This window comes from Chaetodon trifascialis, chromosome 22 (assembly GCF_039877785.1).
Source record: "Chaetodon trifascialis isolate fChaTrf1 chromosome 22, fChaTrf1.hap1, whole genome shotgun sequence".
NCBI classification, from domain to species: domain Eukaryota; kingdom Metazoa; phylum Chordata; class Actinopteri; order Chaetodontiformes; family Chaetodontidae; genus Chaetodon; species Chaetodon trifascialis.
Window position 1 is genome coordinate 6718269 of NC_092077.1, and position 23811 is coordinate 6742079.

Consider the following 23811-nt stretch of genomic DNA (forward strand, 5'->3'; position numbering starts at 1 on the left):
TGAATCATTAAGGAATTTAAGAAATTTGCAAATACTGTATATTTGCTTAAACATATCTCCAGTTTCACAAGTTTAGCAAACATTGACTCCATCCTCTCTGTAGCAATAGGAGCAGCTGTGCAAAATGTTCACCTCTTTGAGGAAAGCATTCTCAAAGCAGGAAGCAGTGAAAGTATGAGATCATTCACTTATGGAAAGTGGTGAAAACGTCACCAATGACCTTTGCATTTCAATGCCAGCCATGAGTTCAAACCAGCCGCTTTATCTCCAGTCACAACATGTTAGCTCGTGTGCACACAAGCTCGGTGTCACGTTCATAAAACCTGGCAGAAATGACTACACTAACACACTGAAATTGTCTGCACAGCTTAATCCAAAGACGTCTGAGCTTTTTGACCTTTGACATTTAAAAGTGAAGTGATGCATGAACAATCCAATCCCCGACTGACAACCACACGCTATTAGCACACAACACCCATGGGTCCACTTCAACACTGTTAACCAACATCTTCATGTATGTATGATATTAAATTAATATTCATCATGTATCAAAACCTACAATTTGCTAGCAGGTCAGTAAGCATCAGCATTGCTGTTTGTTAGCCATTGCAAACATCTATCTGGATATAATGAACATTTTCTCCTCCATACGCTGTCATGTCTGCAAGTAGTTTCTGACTGCAGTTTCAGCTCATAAAAATGGTGGAGTTCAATTTAAAAAAAAAAAAAGCCAATAGTTTGTGCTTAACTTTGAACAAAATGCCCAAGTGTCCGCTAATGTATGTCAGCGTCTGCAGCCATACTAACAGCTTTGCAAGGTGCTGTTCTGTAACGTTAGCATTCTGTGGTCACGGTGGCAATGCTAATATACTAATATTTAGTTTGTTATATCACCATTTTTTATTTTAGCATGCTAAGTAGCAGTAGACACAAGCTGAGGCTGAGCTGAGGATGTTAATGAAACTGATGAGCTGGATCACACATTAAGTGGCTATAATTCACCCTGAGGAGGACACAGACGTACCAACCGTTATGGCAGCTCCCTAAACTATAACTGTCTACTTCAGTGTTCGATGGATCACCCATCGTGGGGATAGCATGAGGAGAAATCCATTTAAAGTTTACAAGCCTGCCACATGCATCACATTAAAGCTGACTGCTGAACCGTGTGCTGCTACTTTGTACTCTGAACAAAACATAGAGGTTCGTGACGTGTTAATAAACGGTCAGTGCTTTTGTAACATGCTGGCAGCCACATGTTTTCTGTTGCAATATCAATATTATCACCGAGCACTCTGTCCTGTAATTTATTTATTTTTTTTATCTTCCATTGGACCTTGAATGTGTCACCACTACAATACCGTCATTTTCTGCACTCAGCCTTGCTGCAGACAGAGAGAGAGCTCTTTTATTATCCACTCTGATGCAATTTCACAGCAACATCCTGAATGCGCCCAATCACAATTAGTCTAATCAACAACATGTGACCCACTGTGTTAGTCATTGATTTTCTGAATGGGAGTGAGGTGGTAAAGGCAGGGGTACCAGAAAAAACTGTGTACACTGTGGATAAGCTCTATAAATGGCAACAAAATGGATAGATGTGATGTTAATGTTTGACGACAACAACAAGGAGACCACACACTGTCTATTTTCCTGGACTTCATTTATTGGTCCAGCAGATGCAAAATCAACTCTACAACATACTGTCCTCCCATGCATCGTCCTGTGATTAAAACAAAGTGCCGTCACTCCAAGCGGTCATTCAGAACTACATAAAAATAAATAAAGAATATAATAAAACTGTTTTTACAAAAACAAAAACCCCATTTCAAGTATCTCAAGCAAACATGTTAACAAAAGTTTTACTGAGAGAGAGGGAAGCGACGGCTTCTGTCTCTTCAGCTCGTGCTTTTCATTCAGTCCCAACACATTAGTACAAAAACACTTAGACACACACATTTTCATTAAAACACACCCAGGTCATCCATCTCCAGTTATACTGTATTTACACTAACATTTACAAAGATATTATTGACAGCACGCATTGTTATCATAAAAATATAGGTGCCTACATTTGTGCGTAGCAGACAATGACAGCAAAAAGGGAATCAAGGAAAATAAACTTGAATATTAAGTTTCCCATCAGTGGACAGTCAAACGATCAGCATGTACTGTAGCACTGAAACTAAACACGATGAAGAATAAACACTCAAACTGTGTATTAAATATTGAAATGATATGTGGAGTTATTAGGTGAAATGTGGTGCCTCTCCTCAAGCAATCAATTCCAGAGAAAGAGCAAGAGAGACGGCGTCTGGCTTGCGAAACAAGCACTACAGGCACTCTACGGCAAAAATCACCTCCATCACTGTGAAGTAAAATGACATGGAAAACACAGCGACACGAAAACCAAACAAAAGTACAAATTTATCCCCACTGTGCAAAATAATCGCTTAATTTGTAGCATGTCAGCATACAAAGGAGTCAACTAAATCATGACGCTCTTTTTTGGAGAAAAGCACGTACATGAAGTGCTTCCAAAGAAGTGCCAGGGACTTTACAACGTCAGTGTAAATCTCCTGTTTAAATTAACAGTGCAACCTCAAGTTTAAAAAAAAAAAAAAAGATGAGCTTAAAGTTTCACCGAGGCATGAGGGTTGGTCTCTCCCAAAACAACAAACCAGAAGAAACTGGTTTCCCAGAGAGTCAGCCATCTGAGCTGTGAGATACAACAGGAATGACTGGTGATTTCAGTGAGTCACAGTTTGCCTCTTTCAGTCGGAGTACATTAAACACTTGAGCACAGATTCGTCAGTGTCAGAGAGAAAGAAATGTCTATCAATAGCAAGAGGGAGCCTTGCTTTGAAATGACACCTCTTTGAACATAAATATCTGATAGGACAGCAGTTAAATAACCTGTCCTTTCTGAATTAAAGGTGAGATAACTCGTGTCCTCAGCTGTCAAACTGATGAAACATCGAATGAACTCTTTACATTGGACAGGCTGAAAAATGTTGCTCTTTGAAAAATAAATTTCTTTGTCAGTGATCCACTTTTTGAACTCTTCAGCCACGTGACACATCGGTGCAATCACTGGCAGGGCTGCAAAACGTCATGGCGGCCAGATGAGCTTCTCCTCAGGTTCTGTAAACACGCACACAACAAAGTGCAACAAATGTTAAAACTTCAGATTCCTTCTGCAGTGTGGCATGTATTAACTATGCAGCACAATACATGTGGATGCCACAAGCTCAACACAGAACACAAAAGACAGCGCTCTTACATAAATACAAATAAATATATATCCCCTGGGCAACTGGTACTCTCTCATCATGAGTAATCCCTTAACCACAACTTACATCACCTGCGTTTTCTCAGGCCCTGACTTCCTCTATGATATTTTTAGAGGGCGTGAAAACTAGCAACGAGCTCATGAGTGTGTGAATAGGTCGTTGAGGCTGTGTGTGTGTGTGCCTACGCCGAGTTAATCCTCAGGTGATTATGAATGAAGCTGACAGGATCCTCACACACCCAACATCGTTCTCGATACTTTTCCACTGTGCCAGCAAATCTAGTGCAGACATGCTACTTCCCCTCGCGTAGTCACGAAGTTTACTGACACTGCATGCTCGTTCGGCTGCCTGCTGATCCGACTTTAGGGTTGAAATTGTTCTCATGAAGAACAGTTCAGTGAATTTAACAAAAGGAGGATATTAAGCATGCTAACGAGCTGACTGTCGTTGTCTTATTAACACATTTGCTTAGCAGCAAACAAGCGCATCTAATGGGAGCTAGTGTTAGCATGTAAATCGGAATGAGCCTGCTGGCTATAGTCATTTAAATAATAATTTGGCTCTTGTAAAATGTTTTAATAGTCCATCACAAAAAAAAAAACTTTGTGAACATTGTCAGCTTGTTAGAATGCTAACTAACTCACCATCATTGTTTTATGTTTCATGTTAGCACAATTAACACAAAACAAGTGCATTTAGTGGAAGCTTTCATTAGCATATTATATCTATGCTAATAAGCCTGCTAGCTAGTTTGTCTTGTAGTTTGGGGACATTTTGTAAACTTATGAAGAGTACACTTTGGCACAGTAAACCGGTTTGGTCTTGTTGTCAGATATGTATCTGCACTTATTGTTCTGATGTGGCTGCTGGCAGAACTATGAAGCAACTGCAAAGCCTCTACAGCGTGTTTGTTTACCTTTGAAAGACTAAGAGAGAAACCACTTTCAGATATTGGAGGATGGTTCGTCTTTAAGCGACAGGACAAGACGGGCCAGAAATAAACCAAACACAGAGACAACAACAGGACAGTCAGCGTAAACCAGCCCAGTACAACAAGCAGTGAGGTGACGACAGCAATGATGACAGCAGGCAGGAATCACAGGAATGTAAACTGCTCCCTAAGAACAAATACAGTATGAAAGCTTTTTTTTCTTTTCCCTCACTGAAAGGAAACAGTGCTGCTACTCCTCAGTACAGACTGTAATTTCCCATGAGTCACGTCTGCAACATATCCTTGCTCAAATGTCAGTTTACTGCAATATGTTGCATTTATGAATAATGATAAATACTCAAAACTGTGATGAACAGATTTGATAGAAGGTATTTAAAAGAGACTATTTAAAAAATGTACAGCATGTACATTCTTTACATAATCAGATTTACAAATGAGATTTAAGTGTGCCGTTCTCAGCTCAGTATTATGGGAGTCTGGGAAAAGAACTGAACACAATGTAAACAAATACTCAGCGACAGGAAGCGAGTGGAGGGATGAGATAAAAAGAGCGAGGCAGCGACAGATAGTGAAGTGAGCGTATACTTACAGGCAAACTTTGCCCAGCCAGTGCTGTAAGGTGCAGAGGGGGAGATGGCAGCAGAGGAAAAGAGGAAGGGGAAACAAGTGAGCGAGCATACATGCAGTCTTTACAGAGGTTGCAAGGAAGGAAACAGATGACGCAAATCTTTTGTTTGTTTTTCTGACGTCCTAAATGCTGTTCAGAGGCTTTCCATCCTGATAAAATGAGACTTGTATGCAGAAACACACACTTGTTTTCAAATGTACCATAAAATTTGTTGTACCTGTCCGGCCAGGGCGAGAGGGAGGTGCGAGGGGCTGCACAGTGCCAGTGACGCCACAGATGGAGGCAGCTCCTGGATGGGGGCCTCATCCAGGTCATCGATGCGAGGTTTCTTGATGTTTGACTCGGGGCTGGTCAGAGGAGTCACACTGTTCCTCCTGATCAATGTGCCAGGACCCCTCTTCACCTCCTGCAGGGTAAGAAATATCATACGAATCACAGACTGTCACTCACAGTACTTACACAGGACGTGATATAGATTTCAGTTCAGCAGGGACAAGCAGAAAATTCCCTGTAATTAGTTTCTTACCTCCGGTCTGTCTCTGTGGGTGTTCACCGCCTCCACGTTCAGATAGATGGACTCCACTTTGCACCCGTAGGCGACCGGGGTGAGCTTCAACACAGTGTGGAGGGGACACTTCAGGTAGGGCATCTCATCTGGAACAGCCAATCCAAGGGAAAACATAGATGTGAGCACAGTTGCATCAGATTGAGTCATTATTTAGATTATGACACAGTGGGTGTATAAAACAGTGGGTTTATGGGACTTATAGTACCCACCTGCACTCTTATCCAAGAAGAAGGCCAGCAGACAGCGCATGACGGCCTGGTGGCAGATAACCAGGACGTTCTCTTGCCTCTCTAGCTCCATGATGACCGGCTCCACCCGCTGGACAAGGTCCTGGTAGGACTGCAATCAGGAGGGTTTTTAATCATTGTTAGGTTATTTGATCATAATTAGATCAAATACCTCTTAAACAGGGTCGCATTCCTGTATCTGAAATGGTAATCTGGATTATTTTTCTTATTTTGATGATGGGATTATAGTTTTTAATTTCTTGTTTTCAAACCCTGCAGATAACCTAAACCACAATAAATATAAAAGTGTAAAGGTGTCCAGTGGTTGTAGGCTGTGTTTACCTCTCCAGCAGGGTAGCGATAGTAGAATTTATCTTCATCTCTCAGAGCAAACTCCTCTGGGAATTTCTCCTTCACCTCGTCGTATGTCATCTCCTCACACACTCCCTGGAGAAACAAACATAATACGTCACTTTGGCAATGACGGATGAAGCTGTGTGATGTGGCGTGCTGTAACAGAGCGTGTTAGAGTGATACTCACGGCGTCTATCTCGTTGAGAGCCTTCCACTGTTCATACGGGACTCCCAGGTGCTCTGCGGTCTGGATGCTGGAACACAGCTGGCTGGTCCAGACTTTCAGATCCTTCAGCTGCTGCTCCTCCACAAACCGAGCCAGGGCTGCTGAAAACTACAGCATGGAGGAAACAGGATTCAACACCTGAAGCAGATCCATTATGATGTCATAAATCACCTTGTTAACCGTGCACTTTCTGTTCGTACCTGTTTGCCCCGCGACGAGAGGCCTGCGTCGCCACCCAGCCGTCCCTCCAGGTTGTCGGTGCTCTCTCCGTGCCGACACAGGTAGATGGTTCGGGGCTGGACGTGAATGTTCATCAGGTAGTAGACGATCTTGCTCTGGATGTGATCCTGGATGCGGTTGACGAGGAAACGCCGACCCACATCTATCACCTTGATGAAGGAGAGGTCCCTGGAGGAGGAGAGCAAACCGGAGGGGGTGAGCGATTACTGTGAGGGCTTGTACTGGAAAGTGATAGATGCTGACCGGATCAGTGCTGATCATTTACCTGTCATGCTCATCAGGATCCAGAGGTTGGTAGCTCGTTTTGTAGCATTCAATTCTTCTCTGGAAATCCAACATGGCATCAGTCTTGTTGCAGTCCCGGTAGTCTGGACATGACACTTTCACTTCCTGTGCAGGGAGGGAAGATGGTCAGACGGCCAATAACACGCCTGATTCCAGATAGTTATAAACACTGAATGTGGTTTCGCACAGCACCAGGATGCATTGTGATGTCATGTTGGTGACTCACCATGATGTTCGACGCGATGACGTTGGGGTCATCGCACACGGACTCGATGAAAAAGATCTAGGCACAAAAAGGAAAAGGAGTTCAACATTGCGTCTCAAAGGACTGTCAATGAGGTCATACCTGGACTCCTCAGGTCGTCGCAGCAACACTTACCTTGAAGCCATTCTCAGTGCCAAACTTGAGGATCATCTCTCGTCGTTCTCTTGTCGTGTTCGTGGCATCGAAGACCTGAAAGAAACATGAAGCAGCTTTGTAAGACAATAGGCTATTTCTCATGTCCCATATTAAGACAAAGTTTTCAAAAAGCACGTGATGCATGATGGGAAACTCACCGCCACTTGGCCTCCCTCGTCCTTCAAATAAGACTTGACATCCCTCAAGGCTGCTAAGGCACATTGCCTAAAGGAAGGAGTGGAGATGTTCATTTAGTGTTATCGTTAAAACATATGCAACTGGTGACTAGCTGTGATGTGTATGAGTGGAGAACTTACTGCCTGATTTTCACAGCACACTCATTATCAGGCTTGAAGAAGTCATAGGAGCTGTAGTTCTTCACTGCCTCTCTGCGGTACTCTCCAACATTGAAGACTGTAACAACACACACAGAGGATGAAGCAACAAGCATGAAACGATGTCCTCGTCGTAGAAACGTGATTTGACGCTGCCAGGCAAAACACTTCAAGGAAGTGGCACCTCATCCTGTAACTGAGAAGCTACTGGATTAACTGTGCTGCTGTCTACGGGTGTCTCAGTGAGTGTTGTGTACCTTTGGTGGGCATGCCGATCCAGTTGAGGTATCGGGTGAGTTTCTTGGACATGTACGTCTTGCCTCGAGCCGGAAGACCCACCATCACGATGACTGTGGGGGGGTTGGCAAAGTGGGGAGCGCCAGCAGCTGCAGAGAGGGATGTCGGGGGGGGATATGTTATGATTCACTGTTATGTTACAGTGCCTGTTTACAAAACTGCAGCAAGGACAGCGTTGACATCTTGTGCTCTGCAACCTGAGAGGGCCATAAGCAGTAGCCAGAGAGCTGGCTAATACATAACAACTGGTCACCAAGAGCTGCAGCCTGCTGCCTGAGTTTATTTATTAAAACCACTTCTGCACCTATAATGTTTATTTCTCTCCATGCTGACACACTCCCAGCGAGCACATGGGTGTCTGCAGCCATCAGAATCGCCATTTGCTCCCCTCTATTTACAAGAGCCAGTTGTTTTCACTTGACCAATTACTGTGACCCCAGCCCCAAGGAGGTTTTATATCATATGATGTGTGGATCAGTGAGCAGGGGGTATAAGTAAATACTTTCCATGTCTTGTAAAGGTCTTTTTTCATGCAGGTGTGCAGGATTCTTTTTGGTCTCCATCACTGCAGGTGTGAGCATCATCGCCTGATAACACCCTGTGAGCTAATTTATACTTCCTTGCAGTGCTGCTAATCTTGTTTCCATAACACAAGACCCACACTGCTTAAACAGACAAATGGATCACAGTCTTAGCTGATCCTCAGACATCTGGTTCATCCTTCCCAAAGCAACCCAGCTCACCTGTACAACATCCTATCCCATCTTATCTCCTGGCTCTTTTTCAACTCTGCTCTTTATTAAAAAACTGAGACACAAAGCCTAAATTTTGTCTGATCAGACCTCAGAATTCAAGTAATTCCAGTAAACTACAATATATCATTAATAATCAATGAGCAGCAGCAGAGGGTGATGTGACCAATGTGAGTCCAGATGCGCAGCCACACCATCTGAATGAAATCTTCTCAGTCATTGTAAAGAAACCCTGTCTGTCTTACATCTTCATCACATGATATTTCTCTGTGTATTTAAACTCTCTTTAGTCATAGCATTCAAAATTAAGCACTATAAAACACACAAACAGGGTAAAAATCTTCCTCTGTCATTCCAATTTTGGGTCTGAGAAGGCTGGAGCTAAAAGATTGGAATAGATTTGTAGATATTTTACATCTGTCCTCCTAAACAGCAGCTTTAACATATCCATCCATCCATCCATTATCTATACCGCCTATCCCTTTCGGGGTTGCGGGGGGCTGGAGCCTATCCCAGCTACAATGGGCGAGAGGCGGGGTACACCCTGAACCGGTCGCCAGCCGATTGCAGGGCCACATGAAAGGACAAACAAACATTCACACTCACACTCACACCTACGGACAATTTCGAGTCATCAAAAAATCTAAATGAAATTTAACTGATTCGAAGTTGTTGTATAAACTTAAAAGTCCCCGTTTTCTGCTCATCCTCATCAATAGTCTCTTCCCTGTGGTCTCTTTGGTATACAGCCAGAAACGAGACAGCGGCAGGGTCGCACCATGCACACGCGCTGCCCGCCGACCAATTAGAAAACGGTAGCGCTTCAAAAGCGTCAGACACGGGTTGCCCGGCACTGCGGTAACCATGGTCACCGGAGCTTCGACATGCCCCAGTTGGAGGGCTGTGACGTGCCGCGCGTGCTGATGAAGACCACCAATCAATGAAACGATGAGTCAAAAGCCCGGAGCAGGACAGGTGCGCTGAAGTCACATCACCGCAGCGCTCGAGCTTATATATTGCTAACTGCAGCTGTAGTTCAACCACAGCGACAGAAGTACAATAAAGTTGGAGCGGAAATATAAAAAATAAATAAATAATCACTGTTTAGCTCCACAGAAACACTATCGGTGGTCATGTGGGTGTGTTACGGGAGTAGAAGTGGCCCAGTGATGTTGCAAGCTTACACAGTAGCGGTGAGCACAAGGAGACACACGCTTCCTCTCTTAGCTAGGCATTAGAGATGAAAGGAGCTGCCATGTAAAATTATCAACGCTTTGCGTTAATGTAGTGTAGGAAAACTAATACTATCACTCTGTAGTGATACTATATGAAAACAGACAAAGAACTACAAGAATAGCACAGAAATTTTACAGGTTTTACCTCTTCGGGGTGCCGGCTTGTCATCCTTGGTGGGAATCCAGATCTTTTGGATCCTGCTCTGGGTCAGCTCTCTGGGCATTCCTTAAGGACTGAAGAGCTGCTTAGATCCCGAGGAAAAAAGGACAAAGTCGAGCAGGTGGTTGTTTGAGCAGGAGCCTCCTCCGTTCAGGCGGAATGAACCTGGTTGTTCACAATGTCTACTGTGCGCGTTGAGACGGGCTAATCTGCCGGTCTGCGGCACACATCCTCTATTTAACCCCGCCTGGCCGGGAAGCAACGTGACTGCGGTGACGAAATACACACGCGCGCAGACGCATTCCGGCGCTCGGGCTCACACACACACACACACACACACACACACACACACACACACACACACACACACACACACACACACACACACACACACAGAGGCAGACATAGCGCCTCCCCGTGGTGAACTCTATTCATTAGGACGCTAATCTTAATATAGGCTATGATCTCTATTTTAATTAGTCGCTTCATTGTGTTTTTGAATTTCTGCTAGAGCCGCAGCAGTAATTCATATATATATATATATATATGAAATATTACTCTCTATATATTTTAATTGACTGATTTTCGAACATTTCTTCGGCTATTTGTTGCTTTGCCGTTTTAAAAATGGGCAGCAGTGGTCATCTGATGATTTCTAAATATTCTAGATAATGTATTTCGTTTTTGAATGTCATTTCTCCGTAGTAAGTTGTATTTTATGTGTGTCCTACCACGTTAGTCTGCCTTGAGTTGCTGTAATATGTGGCAGAAGGAGCCTGAGATGAAACCTGCAGGAAACGTGCAGAGGCTCACATCTCCTCACTGTGCTTCCTCATACTGGGTTGTCCCACTGAGTCATGATGGCCATGATCACTATATATAGTGATTTGGCATAAACATCAAAAAGCCCACAATGACCAAACATGTTAATAGAAGTGCAGACTCCCTTGATAAATTCAATTAAAAGAACCTCAGCATAAGATCCTAGAAGTAAAGTCCAGAGTGCCTGATAGCCAAGGGGCCTGGGCAGCTTTTATGAACTCCACTTTGCCCAAAAGTGCTTAGAAAAAGTGGAGATTAAAAATCATGACACTCCAGGTGGCAAATTTACAGTATATACTGTAGGTTATTATTTTGATCGTCTATTTAAGCCAACTTCATTTGCAGTGTGTGTGTGTGCGGCTTTCTACAGCACCTGAGCAGAGGCTAAATATAACAGCTGTCTGAGTTTCTGCAGGTTTACAGTTTCACCCTGACCCCTGTGACACCAGACAGCTAGCCACCATCCCATCACGCTATACACTAATACACTATTCAAGCACAATATAAGATATCAAACCTTAAAAGCTTTCTGACATTCAGTGAATCCTAATGGTGACTTGTATATATTTCTGTCTACAGCAGTGTGTCTCACAATGTGAGGACTCAAAGATTATTTCTTGGCTGCACTGTAAAAAAAGAAGAAAAAAAAAAACTTTTTACATTGTGCTGAACTTCCTCCGTTGCCTCAGTTTGGACTTTGAGAACCCTCTGACCTTCCTTCAACCTTTTCTCATAAACCTCCCTCTTCGTGGCACCTCTTGAAAACAAGGTGTCTTGGGTATTAAGAGCGCTCTAAGATGGGATGTGTGCACAGTTTGAGCTTAGTTTATAATTTGGCTAGAAAGTATTTATAGCATGATGAAATATTTCACATTTTGCACCTGAAAAGCAACTGCAGGCCAGTCAGCATGACTAGGCTGATTTCACTTCACATAATAAGCTATACTGATTCAAATAAGAAAGTTTCACTTTAAACACTTTAAAGCAACAATTTATTTTTTTTTGCATAGACTAATGATGCATGAATGAAGAAAACAGTAAATTAGACATCATTTATACCCTTTATTTTGTCTTGGTGTTGGCTTGAAAACTCCCTGAACTCTCTCCAACCTTTTCCCAAACACCTCATTATGCCCTCATTCCAACCGATTTCCTGTTTATTTAATGGAATTTATTCATCTGAGTGACAAACTCTTTCCTGCCGACATCCTGAACAAAGGGCGGCTGTGACACCGAAGGAAATGGGAGTATAACTGTGATATTTATGTGCTGAACATCCTCCTCATCGAGCATGGCTGCAGTTATTTTCTCAACACATGTAAAGAAAGTGGCACAAGGTCAGGTCATGATCCGAAGGATTCACACGTGTCACGGCCTGAAAGTGTTCAGCTGAAGAAACCGTGGTTGTGAAACCTAACTTGGTTTGTGTCAGCTGTTTGTCCTGATGGTGAAAGACTCTAAACCTTGCTTTAGAAAAGGAGGAAAGATAAAGTTTATAGGAACAATAATGCAGTTTATGGGTTTTTTATCGGATAAGATTGTCGGCTTACAATAACTCTTTTATTCACTGCAGAGGGTGGCAGGGGGAAAACATGCCTGGTGGGATAAAAGCTGATGATTCAGCCGAAGCTTTTGCAATTTCATTATAACGTCTCACTGCTGTCTTAAGTATGGAAATAAAAGAAGATTTCCTTGGTTTAATTTGGCACTTGTATTGCTGCTCAGATTTTGACAGTGATTTAGATTGTATTTTGCCTCAGGAGGATAAACTGCGCGTCTCTCTTGGCCAACTTTCCTTAAAAATAGCTGCGAATTCAAACGGAGCTCGGTTTGAGCGTAAAGTAATTAAAATGATATTTGTGAGGAAAACAGTTGATTAAGCCTTTAGTCGGTAATGAAATGTACTTTGATTGACATGTCTCTGGGCTCAGAACGGTTCATTCTTCCTGGTTTGTATGTGAGGATTAGAAGAGAGTACACAGTAAAACACAGTCAGGTCAAGGTCAACAATGCGTTTGCCTGTTCAAATCTGAGTGTTTGCTGCAGGTTGTCCAGTGTTTTTACTTAAATCACACTGACCTGTGGAGATTCACAGGACTTTCAGAGTTTGACTTAGTCCCTGATTTTCTGGCATTCTAAACACTAAATCATACATCCTGTACGTTAGATAGTTAATAGTTGTTTTTCAGATTAATATTGTAGAAACACACAATTAACTTATTATATACAGTACACTAAGATTTGTAGTTCTGGCTTGTGGCCCTTTACAGGGGGCCTCTTTTCATGTGTAGGATGTCTGTGAGTTGTTAGATGTTCCACCAAAGAGGCATTTGTCCTCAAAACCTCTCATAGGGTTTGATTTCAGTAACCATTAAAGGACCCAAGAGGTAAATTTATCTGCTATTTCACAATAATGCAAAGATTGAAGAATTAAAAGTGGTGAAAACTACAGTAGTTCCACATCGACCAGCTGCAACAGTGAAATGCTACTAATGCATTCATGCATATATTCAGAATTTTTGCAAAATTAGTGTTTCACCTTCGATACTTCAAGTATATTTTGCTGCTGATTTTTCCTCGGGGACTTTTTAGGACTTCTGTGTCGCCACAGTGGAATAAGGTGGAGGGTCTTTCTTCCAAACCACATTAACCAAACACAGTGACCAGAGGTATCATCCTGGACACAACATATCCAGGTCAGCCTACAGGCCTCTGAACACACACAGTGACCCCTCAGCCACTTTAAGTCACACACATCGTGACCTCTCGACCTCGTCTCAAGTCGCACCCACTGGTATTTAGGTCAGTGTTAAATAGGCCTCTGACAGCCAATCACATCACTCTGCTGTGCTGTCCATGTTCAGGACATGCTCTCACCATCAGTTTTGCCCATATATCCCACATACACACTGACTCCACACACTGCTGCTCCAGGCCTGACTGGGGCCAAAACAAACCTGCTGTTAACCCTTAAACGCAGCATGGCCATGTGTCCCGTTGCATGTCATTTTTATAAGAGCACATCAAGGAATTAAACTTTTTTCTTTTTGTAATCACTCTGTTGTAACCAGGCTGAATTAATTTTCTCATTTTCAGCTTTTCAAACTAAAGAGACGTACTCTTAACAGATTAACTGTATACCTACTTGAGTGGGATGTTTTAGTCTTTCCATAGTCAGTGACGCGTCGTTACCTTTTTCAGTTTCATCCATATCTCCTCAACCTTTGACCCTGCAACATGAGTGAAGGAATGAAATCTTTCAGATGAGTCTCTCTTCTCGTTTATGGTTTTCCATCCAACCTGTTTCTCTGATCTGAATTAAACCTGCTCCGGTGGGATCCTTCACTGGAACCTCCAGGGCCCTTTAGGCGCACTTACGTAAGTTCTGAATGAGGCTGGGGCTGCGTTCACTGTCCCATTCCCCTTCCCATAATCCATCATGGCTAAGTTAAGACTATGGGGCCCTCGGGATGCGCTAACACTACTGTGGAACCAGAGTTATGTCAGACAAAATTGAGAGGGAAACTAGGCTTCTTGGATATTAGGAACCGCTCCATGACAGGATGTGTGCAGGTTTTGAGTTCAATTTATGATTTTGCTAGAAAGTGTTTACACCATGATGAAATATTTCATATTCTGAAACTGAAAAACAACTGTAGGACAGTCAGCATGACTAGGCTGATGTCTAATTTCAATAATGAGCCATACTGACTCGAATAATGACAGAAAACCCTGCATGGAACATGAATAAAGGAAACCGTAATCTAGACATAGTTGACACCATTTAATTTGTCTTAACATAGAGGTGTTTTCCATCAGGAAAACACAAACAATCTACACCGTGGACACATCACTACATGCACTCCATTGCTGTTCAGGAAATATAAAAAAAAAGGTTTATTATGTACAAGATGTGTGCTCATAGCGTCTGTCAGTGCCAGAGGAGGAGGGGGGCATTAAACTTGCTCGCCGAGGTCCAAAATCCGAAACTTGTCTAGATTGTAGAAGCAGGCCTTGACGACCCGCCCGCCGAAATAACGTCCGTTCAGATCCACCACGGCTGCAGAGGAGAAAGACAGCTAAGGTCAGACTGTGCTCGAGTACACAGATAATATAGCATTTGTACTTATTTGAGCAGGTGTCCCAGAGTACTTCTTGACAAGGTCCACAGGAAGAACTCAAATATGCAAAATGATAATAAGCCAGTTTGTTTTACGTAGTTCTGTTGTTGATTTTCCTGTAACCTCCTCAGCAGTGGCCTCTTATTCTAAGAAGAAATGATTTGTGTGGAACAAACTGTTGTGGCAAGCGGCTGACTGATGCTAACAGTCTGCCCTCAGTGGTAGTGATAAAAGCTCTAAAAAGAAAAACAACTTTGCTTTGGCTCTCGCACATCTGGGAAATATGGCATTGGTGTTGTTTCCCGGGATTGTCGCCGAGTAAATGCTGTCTGAACGTTCACAAAAAGACACGAACGCACACCAGGTAACGTCTGTTAAAAAGGACAGTGTTCATTCTGTCCTGTCTGGCAGGGTTAAACCTTATCAATGAAGCGAACAACATAGTGTTTGCGTCCTGTAACAGGTCCAATCCATTTGCTTGTCGGACACTTACGATCGCCTCAGTCAGCACATTTCATGCAGTACTTTTCATTCATGCGTGTGCACATCAGCTCCAGTGTGCTGACACTGGATGTACCAAACAAAGTGATTAGACTGGAAGATTGTTTCGCTGTAAACCTCATCACAACCTGAATCGCAGGCAGTATTTGTATGGAGACAGCACAATGTATTCTTCAGAGGAAATCATTCAGGCATTTTGGGAAATAACCAGTTTAACCAGCAATCAGTTTCGACTCCTGTACGTCAATGCAGCCAACCGCGAACTGGTCTGGCACATCACCCTCCATAAAACCACAACTTGTCATTTTTACAATAAATAAACAAGATATAACATCCACATTAGTGAGCTTTGAATGTGCTGGCAGGCAGATTCTTCCACCTTTCACCAAGTTTAGACAGAGCCAGCCAAGCTGTTCCCCTGTTTCTAGCCATTATGCTAAGCTAACTGCCATTTGGGGACAGTTTTGTATTTAACAGTCAGACAGGAAAGTGGTGCCAATCCTCTCAACTAACTCTCAGCCAGAAAGCAAATAAGACACATTTTCAAAAGTGCTGAACTATTTCTTTAACGTTCCCCAGTTTCTGAGTTTCTTTCTATCGCACTAAGGATCCCGCTGTTTGGTCTGGACTGGTCCGCAGAACTTTCTCATCTGTAAATTTGGTTCAGATCAAACTGAAGAGTCTGTAAGCCCGGACCAAGCAAGGCAGGCGTGACGGGCCTGAAAACAGCCTATTCACCACCATGAGGGGAAACAACTTCACACAGGGCCGAGGGTCAAATGCTACCCTGATACCCTCTCTGTGCTCCTACCCTGGAATGATTATAGTGAAAATAAAAACTTTGAATTCCAGCTAATGTAAAAGGCAAAAGGTGACCACCGAAATTTCATGCAGTCACAGAAGGAAATGAGGTGGAACTGGGTTAAACCCTTGTGTTTGCAGTGGTCAAATCCAACCCGTTCCTGTGTGAACTCTGTCCTATAGAGGAAAGGCAAGCGTCTTTCCCTCCCGGGACCCATAAAATGTTTCATCATCATCTATAGAAATAGCTCTTGCGGCGTGTCCTTGTGACACTGATGACTGCGGCTCTCTACATCGTTCTTTGAGGGTCTGTCCTGCTTTCTCGGAGCTCTGATGTAAGCGCGGTGCCGCCGGTGCCGCAGGGAGATGGCTGGGTTGCTGGGCCACGTATGATGTAACACCGCAGGGAGCCGAGTCTCACCTTGTTTCTGATCTGGGCCAACCCATTTAGAATGGGACACACTTTCACCCATATTATTAGAGCAGTTATACAATGGTCGGATGAAGTGATGCAATTACAGGAAGTTGATTAAAAAAAATTGCTTATATATGGAAATGCCTTTCTGATTTCAAAATGACTCAGTGAGAGCAGAATCACTACAGAAATACTGACCTTTGATGGCTGACTCCACCCTCTCAAACTCCAGAAATATCCTGACAGCTTCATCATCTGGCACATCTGCAATCTGAGAAAAAAAAGTGTTTTTTGGTGACAGTCCTGCTGGCATCTATACATCCACTTCACCTACTGCAGTCCTCTGCTCTTACCTCAAAAATGACACATTTAACCACTTTGCCGTATTTCTCGCACTCCTCTTTGGTCTCTCCCTCCAGGTCTTCGTCCACCTCTCCTCGGCCCACCATGTTCTACGAGACACACAGACAACGGACGTAATTCATGAGGTCTGATGTAACCGCCGCAACCTCAAATACAGCTTTACAAGGTACAACTCAACTTTACACAAAAGGATTTTAGCATTTTTGTGTAATTTTACTGAGCAAAATGAAAAAGACTTATTTCCAGTTTGGATTATGCTTGACAATGACTTTTTTTCAGTGCTGAAATGTTGATATTTGGTAAAAAACATACCCTCAGCAGCACCACTTTGGTGGGGTTTTTGAGGATCTCTGTGAGCGGGTTGGCCTCTGACTTCTTGGAAGGGTCCGCTGGTTAGATGAAAGCAGAAACCAACATCACGCTTTTTTTTTTGTGTCCTCAGGAGTGTTCACAGGCTGTTGGAGCGCTGGATGGAGCAACTAAATGTGCAACGGTGAGTTTTATCGTATTGTATTGAGCTTGATTCAATGCGTGTGATAAATGAAACAATCCAGCACATATTTTGTTCAAAAGCTGTTAAAAAAAAATACGGTTCTCTGTTTGCTGAGCCAACACAACATCCACTTTTTCTGCCACGTCCGGCTGTTTCTGTCACATTTGCACACTGCTTTTATGGTTTTATACATGCTGCTGAAAAAACACTCTAATAGGGTCACTGAAGTTCAACAGCATCGGTGCTATTCCTGCATAACTGACTGCAGTAAATGTATACATGTACATACACAGAGCATTACATAAGAGCTTGTCAGCTAGTTCTTGGTTAAACTTGAACACTAAGACCAGTGGTCCCCAAACAGGTTAACAGGAGCCACAAATTGTTCTTCAGGGGGTACCTGGTGTTCTGGTCTCTACTCCCAAATGAGAACAGGAAGATAACGTCTTAGACTGTCCGTATACTCATCTAAGCCCTTCTTCTGTGCTGATAACAGGGATTCCTGCTGATTGGCTGTAAAATCCTTCAAAAATGTAAACTCATACAACTATAGCTGTTTGGCTGGAAAAATAAATGAGTAGAATAAAGCTGCAGTGATGAATCTGACATCCAACCATGATATCTAGTGGCCAACAGTACACACTGCATCCAGAAAGAAGCAAAGGTTAAAAATGGCATTTTATTTCAAAGCCCACAGAAAAAGCCCACAGGTCTTGTTAAGCCACTTCATCACGACATTTGCTTTAGCAATTTACTTCACAGGGTCACAGTCGCTGCAAAACAGCCAATGTTTTTCATGTTTTTATATTGCTGGTAATATATAAAAACTGTGGATTCTAATCTTTAAAGCAAAAAAGTGGCTCTTTGGCAGAGAGCTAAATGAGAAGAGGGGTATCACTCTCATTTCAACACTGTAATTATGAAGCTAGCAGCTAGTTAACTTAGTTTAGCAAACGACTGGAAACAGGCTGAAACTGCTAGCCTGGTTCTGTCTTACAGTAACAAAATCCACCAAGCACCTCCGAAGCACACTAATTAAAATGTTACATATTGCTTGTTTAATCTGAACAAAAACTAAAGTGGAAAAAGACATTTTTACAAAGAAACGCATCCCCCTTTTATGGAGGGTGTGTGCCAGCCTATGCAGCTGGTAATGAACGCTGGGAGTTTGAGTATCCTCTACCAACTATCTGCCTGGTACCGATTAGCAACCTTCTGCTAGTACACCCAGAGCTCCATGAACACTCCTGTTATATTTATGAGCAACTCATAACTCCAGGTTAGAGTTCACTGGGTAAAGTTAACATGCTACATGCTAGATTACATTCAGATCAATCAGGCATGGAAATTAAACAAGATCTGCAGAAAAGATCATTTACATATGTGCAATAAGACATTCAACATGCTCACATGTCCAACAAAGATATTCAACCATTATTATTTGTGTGATATGTTTAGTTTCTCTCACAGCAGGCAGATTTTGTTACTGTTAGACACACTCACACCACCTGTTTCCCTCTGTTTCCAGTCTTTGTGCCACTTTAAGCACTAAGGCAAATTAAAGATGTATTATGGATTTTGCTGAACTTCACTGTCTTGAGGTTAGGAGGAGAATAGGTTAGAGGAATCAGGGAATATATGAAATGCAGGCAAGAGCTGGGGCTGTTAGAGAGGGAGACCAGATTCAAAGAACATGAAATGAAACCAAAATGACAAAATAAGCAAAGAGTGCAGTCAGTACACACTCAGCAGAAAAACATGCAAAACTATTCTACTCATTGCCATTTCATAAAATAACATGACAACAGAACTTTTTAGATGGCAAGGTTTGGGAACCACTCAATTTTAAAACAGACACAAGGCATCACTACCGTGTATGGTAGATAAATGCACACAGGCCATGGATAACACACATGCAAACACACACACATGCACTTCAAAAGTGAAAGACAAGCTGAACAGTGCACTGTGTGTAATGGGAGAGAGAAAATGGAAGTGGAGGCCAACCTGCAGAACCTCCGCCTGAAGTCTCAGCAGCACCTGACTGGCTTGACCCTGCTGCTCAGTCACACACACACACACACACACGCACACACACGCATACACACAATGAAAAAGAACAAAGACATGCACACAAAGTCACAGTAAAAGATCGAGCTGATCCTGGAAAGACACCGTGACAATCAAAAGTGAGACCAAAATCTGTCTCAACTAAAAGCCAAAGCCGGTTAACCACAGACGGAGACAGAACAACAGACAAGAGCTCTGGAGACGATACAAGCAAAGGCCGGTTCATGCGCTGACAGGTAAAAAAGGACTTGAAGAAAAGCAAAGTGACAGGTCAAAAAAATGGACAAAGAAAATCAAAGTGAGGCATAAATAACATCGACCATGGAAGGAGAACGTTGGCAGCAAAAAACAAAGGCCTACTCTCCAGCCACTTTATTAAGGACACCTCGCTAGTAGTGGACTGGACCCATTTTGTGCTCCGGATTGCCTTAAATCTTTGATCTTTGAGCTTTGTAGCACAGTGCATTATGGATAACCTATATCCTGCTGCTGTAAACAGCCCACGAGACCGTTTGATCAGACCTGCGAGGCAATTTAGGATTGCAAAACTGCAATAAATGTTTTATTTCAGCAATAAGGAAAATAACAAGTAGTCCATGTGTGTAGCACGGAGCATTGATATGATGTCAATGCATCATCATGCCCGTCAACAAAAAATAGATGCAAAGTGTCATCCTTTCCATGCATGCAGTGAGTCACTGCCTTGTGATTGGCTGACTGATGTTTGCGTTAACAAGCAGTTGAACAGGTGTACCTAATAAGTGGCCGGTGAGTGTATCTAAAAGAATAAGAACAGAAAAGTGCAGGACTTACGTTTTTCTGCAGCGTCTCCTATGATGATCTTTCCTCCTCTCTTGCTGGTCTTCTCCACAGACAGTGCCGTGCTGAGGCCCTGCTCATGCTTCCCCAGGCCCTGGCCTTCCTTGAAGCCATACTTCTGCATGATCTTATGGGCCACCGTACCTCTGTAGGAGTAGACAGGGAGCAAAAAAACTTCTGATAAAAAAAAAAAAAAAAAGAAAAAAGTACGATTTGTTGTGAAGCTTTAAACTTTAAATTAAAGTCTGTGTCTGTGTCCGACTCACCCCATGTTGGCTAGGAAGGAGCTAGTTGGTCCAGGTGGTGAACGTGGCCGGTCTGAGTCCTCATACATAGGTGGAGGGATGGCGGCCTTTGAGCCTCTGGCAGGACGACCTTCATCCTCATAGGAGAATGAAGATGAGCCTAAAAAACCCAGAAAAACACAATCACTACTGATACACACTGAGGAGCACAACCAGGTTCGATTTCTCAGCTCTATGTCATGTTTACTGTTGTCAACCAGAATAAAATTCATATTTTAGATTATCATTTACATATATTTTGTATTCTATTAAAAAAACAACACCCTGATTTTAGAGGTCTGGCTTTGACTTCCCTTCATTGCGATTTTGACATTCCCACCTCAAAGACTAATGATATAGTCAATGGTGCCCTCTGCTGCAATCACCGTGTATTTATTCTGCTGCTGTTTAAAACCAACACAGTTTCACCTGATGGGTCATAAGACTTACCGTCCCTGTCCACAAGTGAAGAAGGAGGCGCGATAGCTGCTCCACCCATACCTGGGGGACAAAGAGAGAGAGACAGGTGCATAATATGATACATCATGTTAGAAAAGTGAAGTTTAGACAGTTTTGGTTGATGAATGAACTGAAAAGATGCTAAATCTAATGTATCTAATCATCATCTGCATCTGTGCTTCCACATTGTCATGTTATCCATCAATGCTAAAAAGCCAGATGCACTTTTGTTTCTCCTTTACATCCCTGAGTGGTATACTATGCTCTTGCAGTTGACCTTCCTCTTAACCTGTGACCAGAGAAGAGCATTTAAAATTCACTCAGAAAATCCAAGATTCCAATTCTAAAAGTTATTTCTTTCCTAAAACTGGACCACACTCATCTGGAGAGACTTTGGTTTTTAATCAGGCGATGATAAATGATGACATCTGGGCAGAGGTCACCTTCAGGCTACAGCTCTGACTCAAAGCAGGAACAATGAAAATGTGAAAACGTCCGAGGCTGGTGACTACTTCTACGGGCACTCCATATGTAAACCACTCACTTCGTTTCCTCCGCTCTTTCTCGTAGTCCTCGTCCTCATCTGAGTCGCCCTCTGCTGCTGGGAAACGAGAGAAACCACTTGGAGCTCCACTGTCATGCCTGTCTTTCCTCTTCCTGCAAAAAAACAAGTTCAAGATTTAAACAGGTGTCTGGTGTTCCTGTTAACATTCAACATTGCAGAACACTCATACATTACATGACGGTCACATGTTACAGCTACAAGCATAAAATTACAGACACATCAACACCCCTCAAGACTCTAGCAATAGCAGGAGAAGAAAGAGTGAATTGATTGATCTTATCTTTACTTAGGTGGAAGAGCAGATCATTTACAGTATTTTATCCACACAAGTTTAGCACATTTGTCTCCTAGATTATTGTCTCTCATGTTTAACCCCTGCTGCTGTTTTCATCGCTTAATGACCATTCGCATTACTTTTCTCTCTCCTCGATCTCTTTCTGCCGCTCCTGCTCCCTCTGCCGCTGTCGTTCTTCTCTGTGTCGCTTCACCACCTTTTCATAATCGTTGGGGAACATTGGATCATACTCGTCTGCCAATGGAATCAGCACATCGCCAGAGGAGAAACCACTGGGCACTGTGTCCTGAAGTGCACGCACGCACGCACACACACACAGAACAGTCCAAAATATGAGAGAGAGATAAAGATGGCATCCATGAACCTAGTTGTAAGTTATTTAGATTTATTTTCAGCAGATAAAAGGCAGCCTTTGTGCAGCTGCAACACAGCCCCTTGCAGTGCTCTGATCATATCATTAACACTTCGTACTGATGTTTTCACTCTGCATCTTTGGCTTAGATCCAGCCAAATAAAATCAAGAAAAAACGAATCGAGTGGCCTGCCATTAGCTGGCGACCGGTTCAGGGTGTACCCCCGCCTCTCGCCCGCTGACAGCTGGGATAGGTTCCAGCCCCCCCACAACCCCGAAAAGGGATAGTCGGGTATAGACAATGGATGGATGAATGGAATCAAGCGGCTTGAAACATCAAAAGCATTTCAAAAACTAAGAAGAACTGGATTTCACAAACACTGATGACCAGGTTCACTGAATCAGACAGACCTTGAGTCCAGCAGCAGCATGTGGAGGAGTGTCTGTGATCTGTCTCTCATCACTGGAGCCTCCTCTCTTTAGGTCAATGACTGGAGCCAAGACAGTGGTCTGCTTCATCCGCTGAGTCTACACATGAACACACACAAAATCACTGGATATGTACACGTTAGGTTACTACTGCTTCCTTGTTTTAATAGTTTGGCATTGTGAATACTCACGGCACATTAGCTGTGAACTCACTATTTTATTTGTCGCTCATTATCTCTGTATATGCTTTTTTCACCAGCATCAGTATCACTATCAAGTATCCTCCTTGTCCTCCAAGGATTTAATCAAGTCATCCTTGTTTATCTTTCCTAATGTGTCATACGTGCACCATATTACCTGTTCATACCTGTGGGCGTACTTGTATTACATGTGCATACCTTGGCCTGGGTCAGTGCCGCCTTCTTCACCTTCAGCTGGGACTGCAGCAGCTTGAAGTTCTTGGACCATCCTTCGGTCTTGGTGTCACTGGCAGCCACACCGAGGTCATCATATAGCGACATTGCTGCCCGTCAGCGCTTCTGTTTCGTGCAGACACAGGATACGTTTCATTTGGCTTGAGGATGATCGTTTCGTTCTGGTTTGCACAGCCGGACTGAAAAGTTGGGTCATGCAACACGTTCGAGATCTTTGTCTCCTCACTATATTGAGGTTAGCCGGCTATGTGGAACCTCAGAGGCCGGGAGAAACTAACTAAATATTAACTAGTCTAGCTAACGTTGGCTAATGCTAACACGGCTACTTAACTGTCTGTTCCTAAATATATTATGCTAAAAACAAACATATCATTTAGCTTGTTTTCAACCTACCTGTTTCAGAAATACCTGGACATTAACTAAATGTAAGTGCCTATAACATAAAAAGGTTTATCGACACATTTGATATAGCGTTAGCTCCTCGCTGTGCGGAATTCAAGGAAACACCACGAGCACAACAACAAACTGAGCGCGACAGTCTGCATTTGGTTTCATGCCCCGCTCTTGCTCCGCCTAGCGGCTGGATGACCTTATCGCCGCCAATGCACCAGCTGCTCATCTTCCTCGTACCAT

At 43.0% G+C, this 23811-nt stretch overlaps 2 protein-coding genes across 5 annotated transcripts; both read right to left on the reverse strand.

Moving 5' to 3' along the window:
• Window positions 1-1651: 1651 nt before the first annotated feature.
• Window positions 1652-10226, reverse strand: pfkfb3 (6-phosphofructo-2-kinase/fructose-2,6-biphosphatase 3). Of its 3 annotated transcripts, XM_070992477.1 has the most exons (16): window positions 9941-10176; window positions 7769-7897; window positions 7494-7590; window positions 7335-7401; window positions 7156-7230; window positions 7003-7059; window positions 6757-6881; window positions 6452-6659; window positions 6213-6359; window positions 6014-6118; window positions 5654-5783; window positions 5403-5530; window positions 5094-5282; window positions 4838-4860; window positions 4213-4263; window positions 1652-3147 (listed from the first exon to the last, which is right to left on the reverse strand). In XM_070992477.1, exons 1-16 carry the CDS (start codon window positions 10017-10019, stop codon window positions 3141-3143), a joined length of 1617 nt encoding a protein of 538 aa, XP_070848578.1. In that variant the 5' UTR covers window positions 10020-10176; the 3' UTR covers window positions 1652-3140. The 3 variants fall into 3 exon arrangements, with proteins under 3 accessions (XP_070848578.1, XP_070848581.1, XP_070848580.1); XM_070992480.1 differs by lacking the exon at window positions 4213-4263 and having other exon boundaries at window positions 9941-10226; XM_070992479.1 differs by lacking the exons at window positions 4213-4263; window positions 4838-4860 and having other exon boundaries at window positions 9941-10145.
• Window positions 10227-14542: 4316 nt separating this feature from the next.
• On the reverse strand, window positions 14543-23714 carry rbm17 (RNA binding motif protein 17). Of its 2 annotated transcripts, XM_070992482.1 has the most exons (13): window positions 23572-23707; window positions 23143-23283; window positions 22727-22843; window positions 22083-22249; window positions 21648-21760; window positions 21095-21145; window positions 20627-20765; window positions 20355-20506; window positions 19479-19529; window positions 17291-17367; window positions 16969-17067; window positions 16814-16886; window positions 14543-14837 (listed from the first exon to the last, which is right to left on the reverse strand). In XM_070992482.1, exons 2-13 carry the CDS (start codon window positions 23263-23265, stop codon window positions 14734-14736), a joined length of 1266 nt encoding a protein of 421 aa, XP_070848583.1. In that variant the 5' UTR covers window positions 23266-23283; window positions 23572-23707; the 3' UTR covers window positions 14543-14733. The 2 variants fall into 2 exon arrangements, with proteins under 2 accessions (XP_070848583.1, XP_070848584.1); XM_070992483.1 differs by lacking the exon at window positions 19479-19529 and having other exon boundaries at window positions 23572-23714.
• Window positions 23715-23811: the final 97 nt, after the last annotated feature.

Excerpts from the sequence above, each read along its gene's own strand:
- rbm17 (XM_070992482.1), bottom strand. The coding sequence starts at position 23,265 with ATGTCGCTATATGATGACCTCGGTGTGGCTGCCAGTGACACCAAGACC. Across the intron at positions 17,368-19,478 it reads TTCAGGCGGAGGTTCTGCAG|CGGACCCTTCCAAGAAGTCA; the intron begins GTTGGCCTCCAC and ends TCATCTAACCAG. Across the intron at positions 14,838-16,813 it reads GGTGGAGTCAGCCATCAAAG|CCGTGGTGGATCTGAACGGA; the intron begins GTCAGTATTTCT and ends TCTCCTCTGCAG.
- pfkfb3 (XM_070992477.1), bottom strand. The coding sequence starts at position 10,019 with ATGCCCAGAGAGCTGACCCAGAGCAGGATCCAAAAGATCTGGATTCCC. Across the intron at positions 6,660-6,756 it reads GATCCTGATGAGCATGACAG|GGACCTCTCCTTCATCAAGG; the intron begins GTAAATGATCAG and ends CTCCTCCTCCAG. Across the intron at positions 5,784-6,013 it reads ATCGCTACCCTGCTGGAGAG|TCCTACCAGGACCTTGTCCA; the intron begins GTAAACACAGCC and ends TCCTGATTGCAG.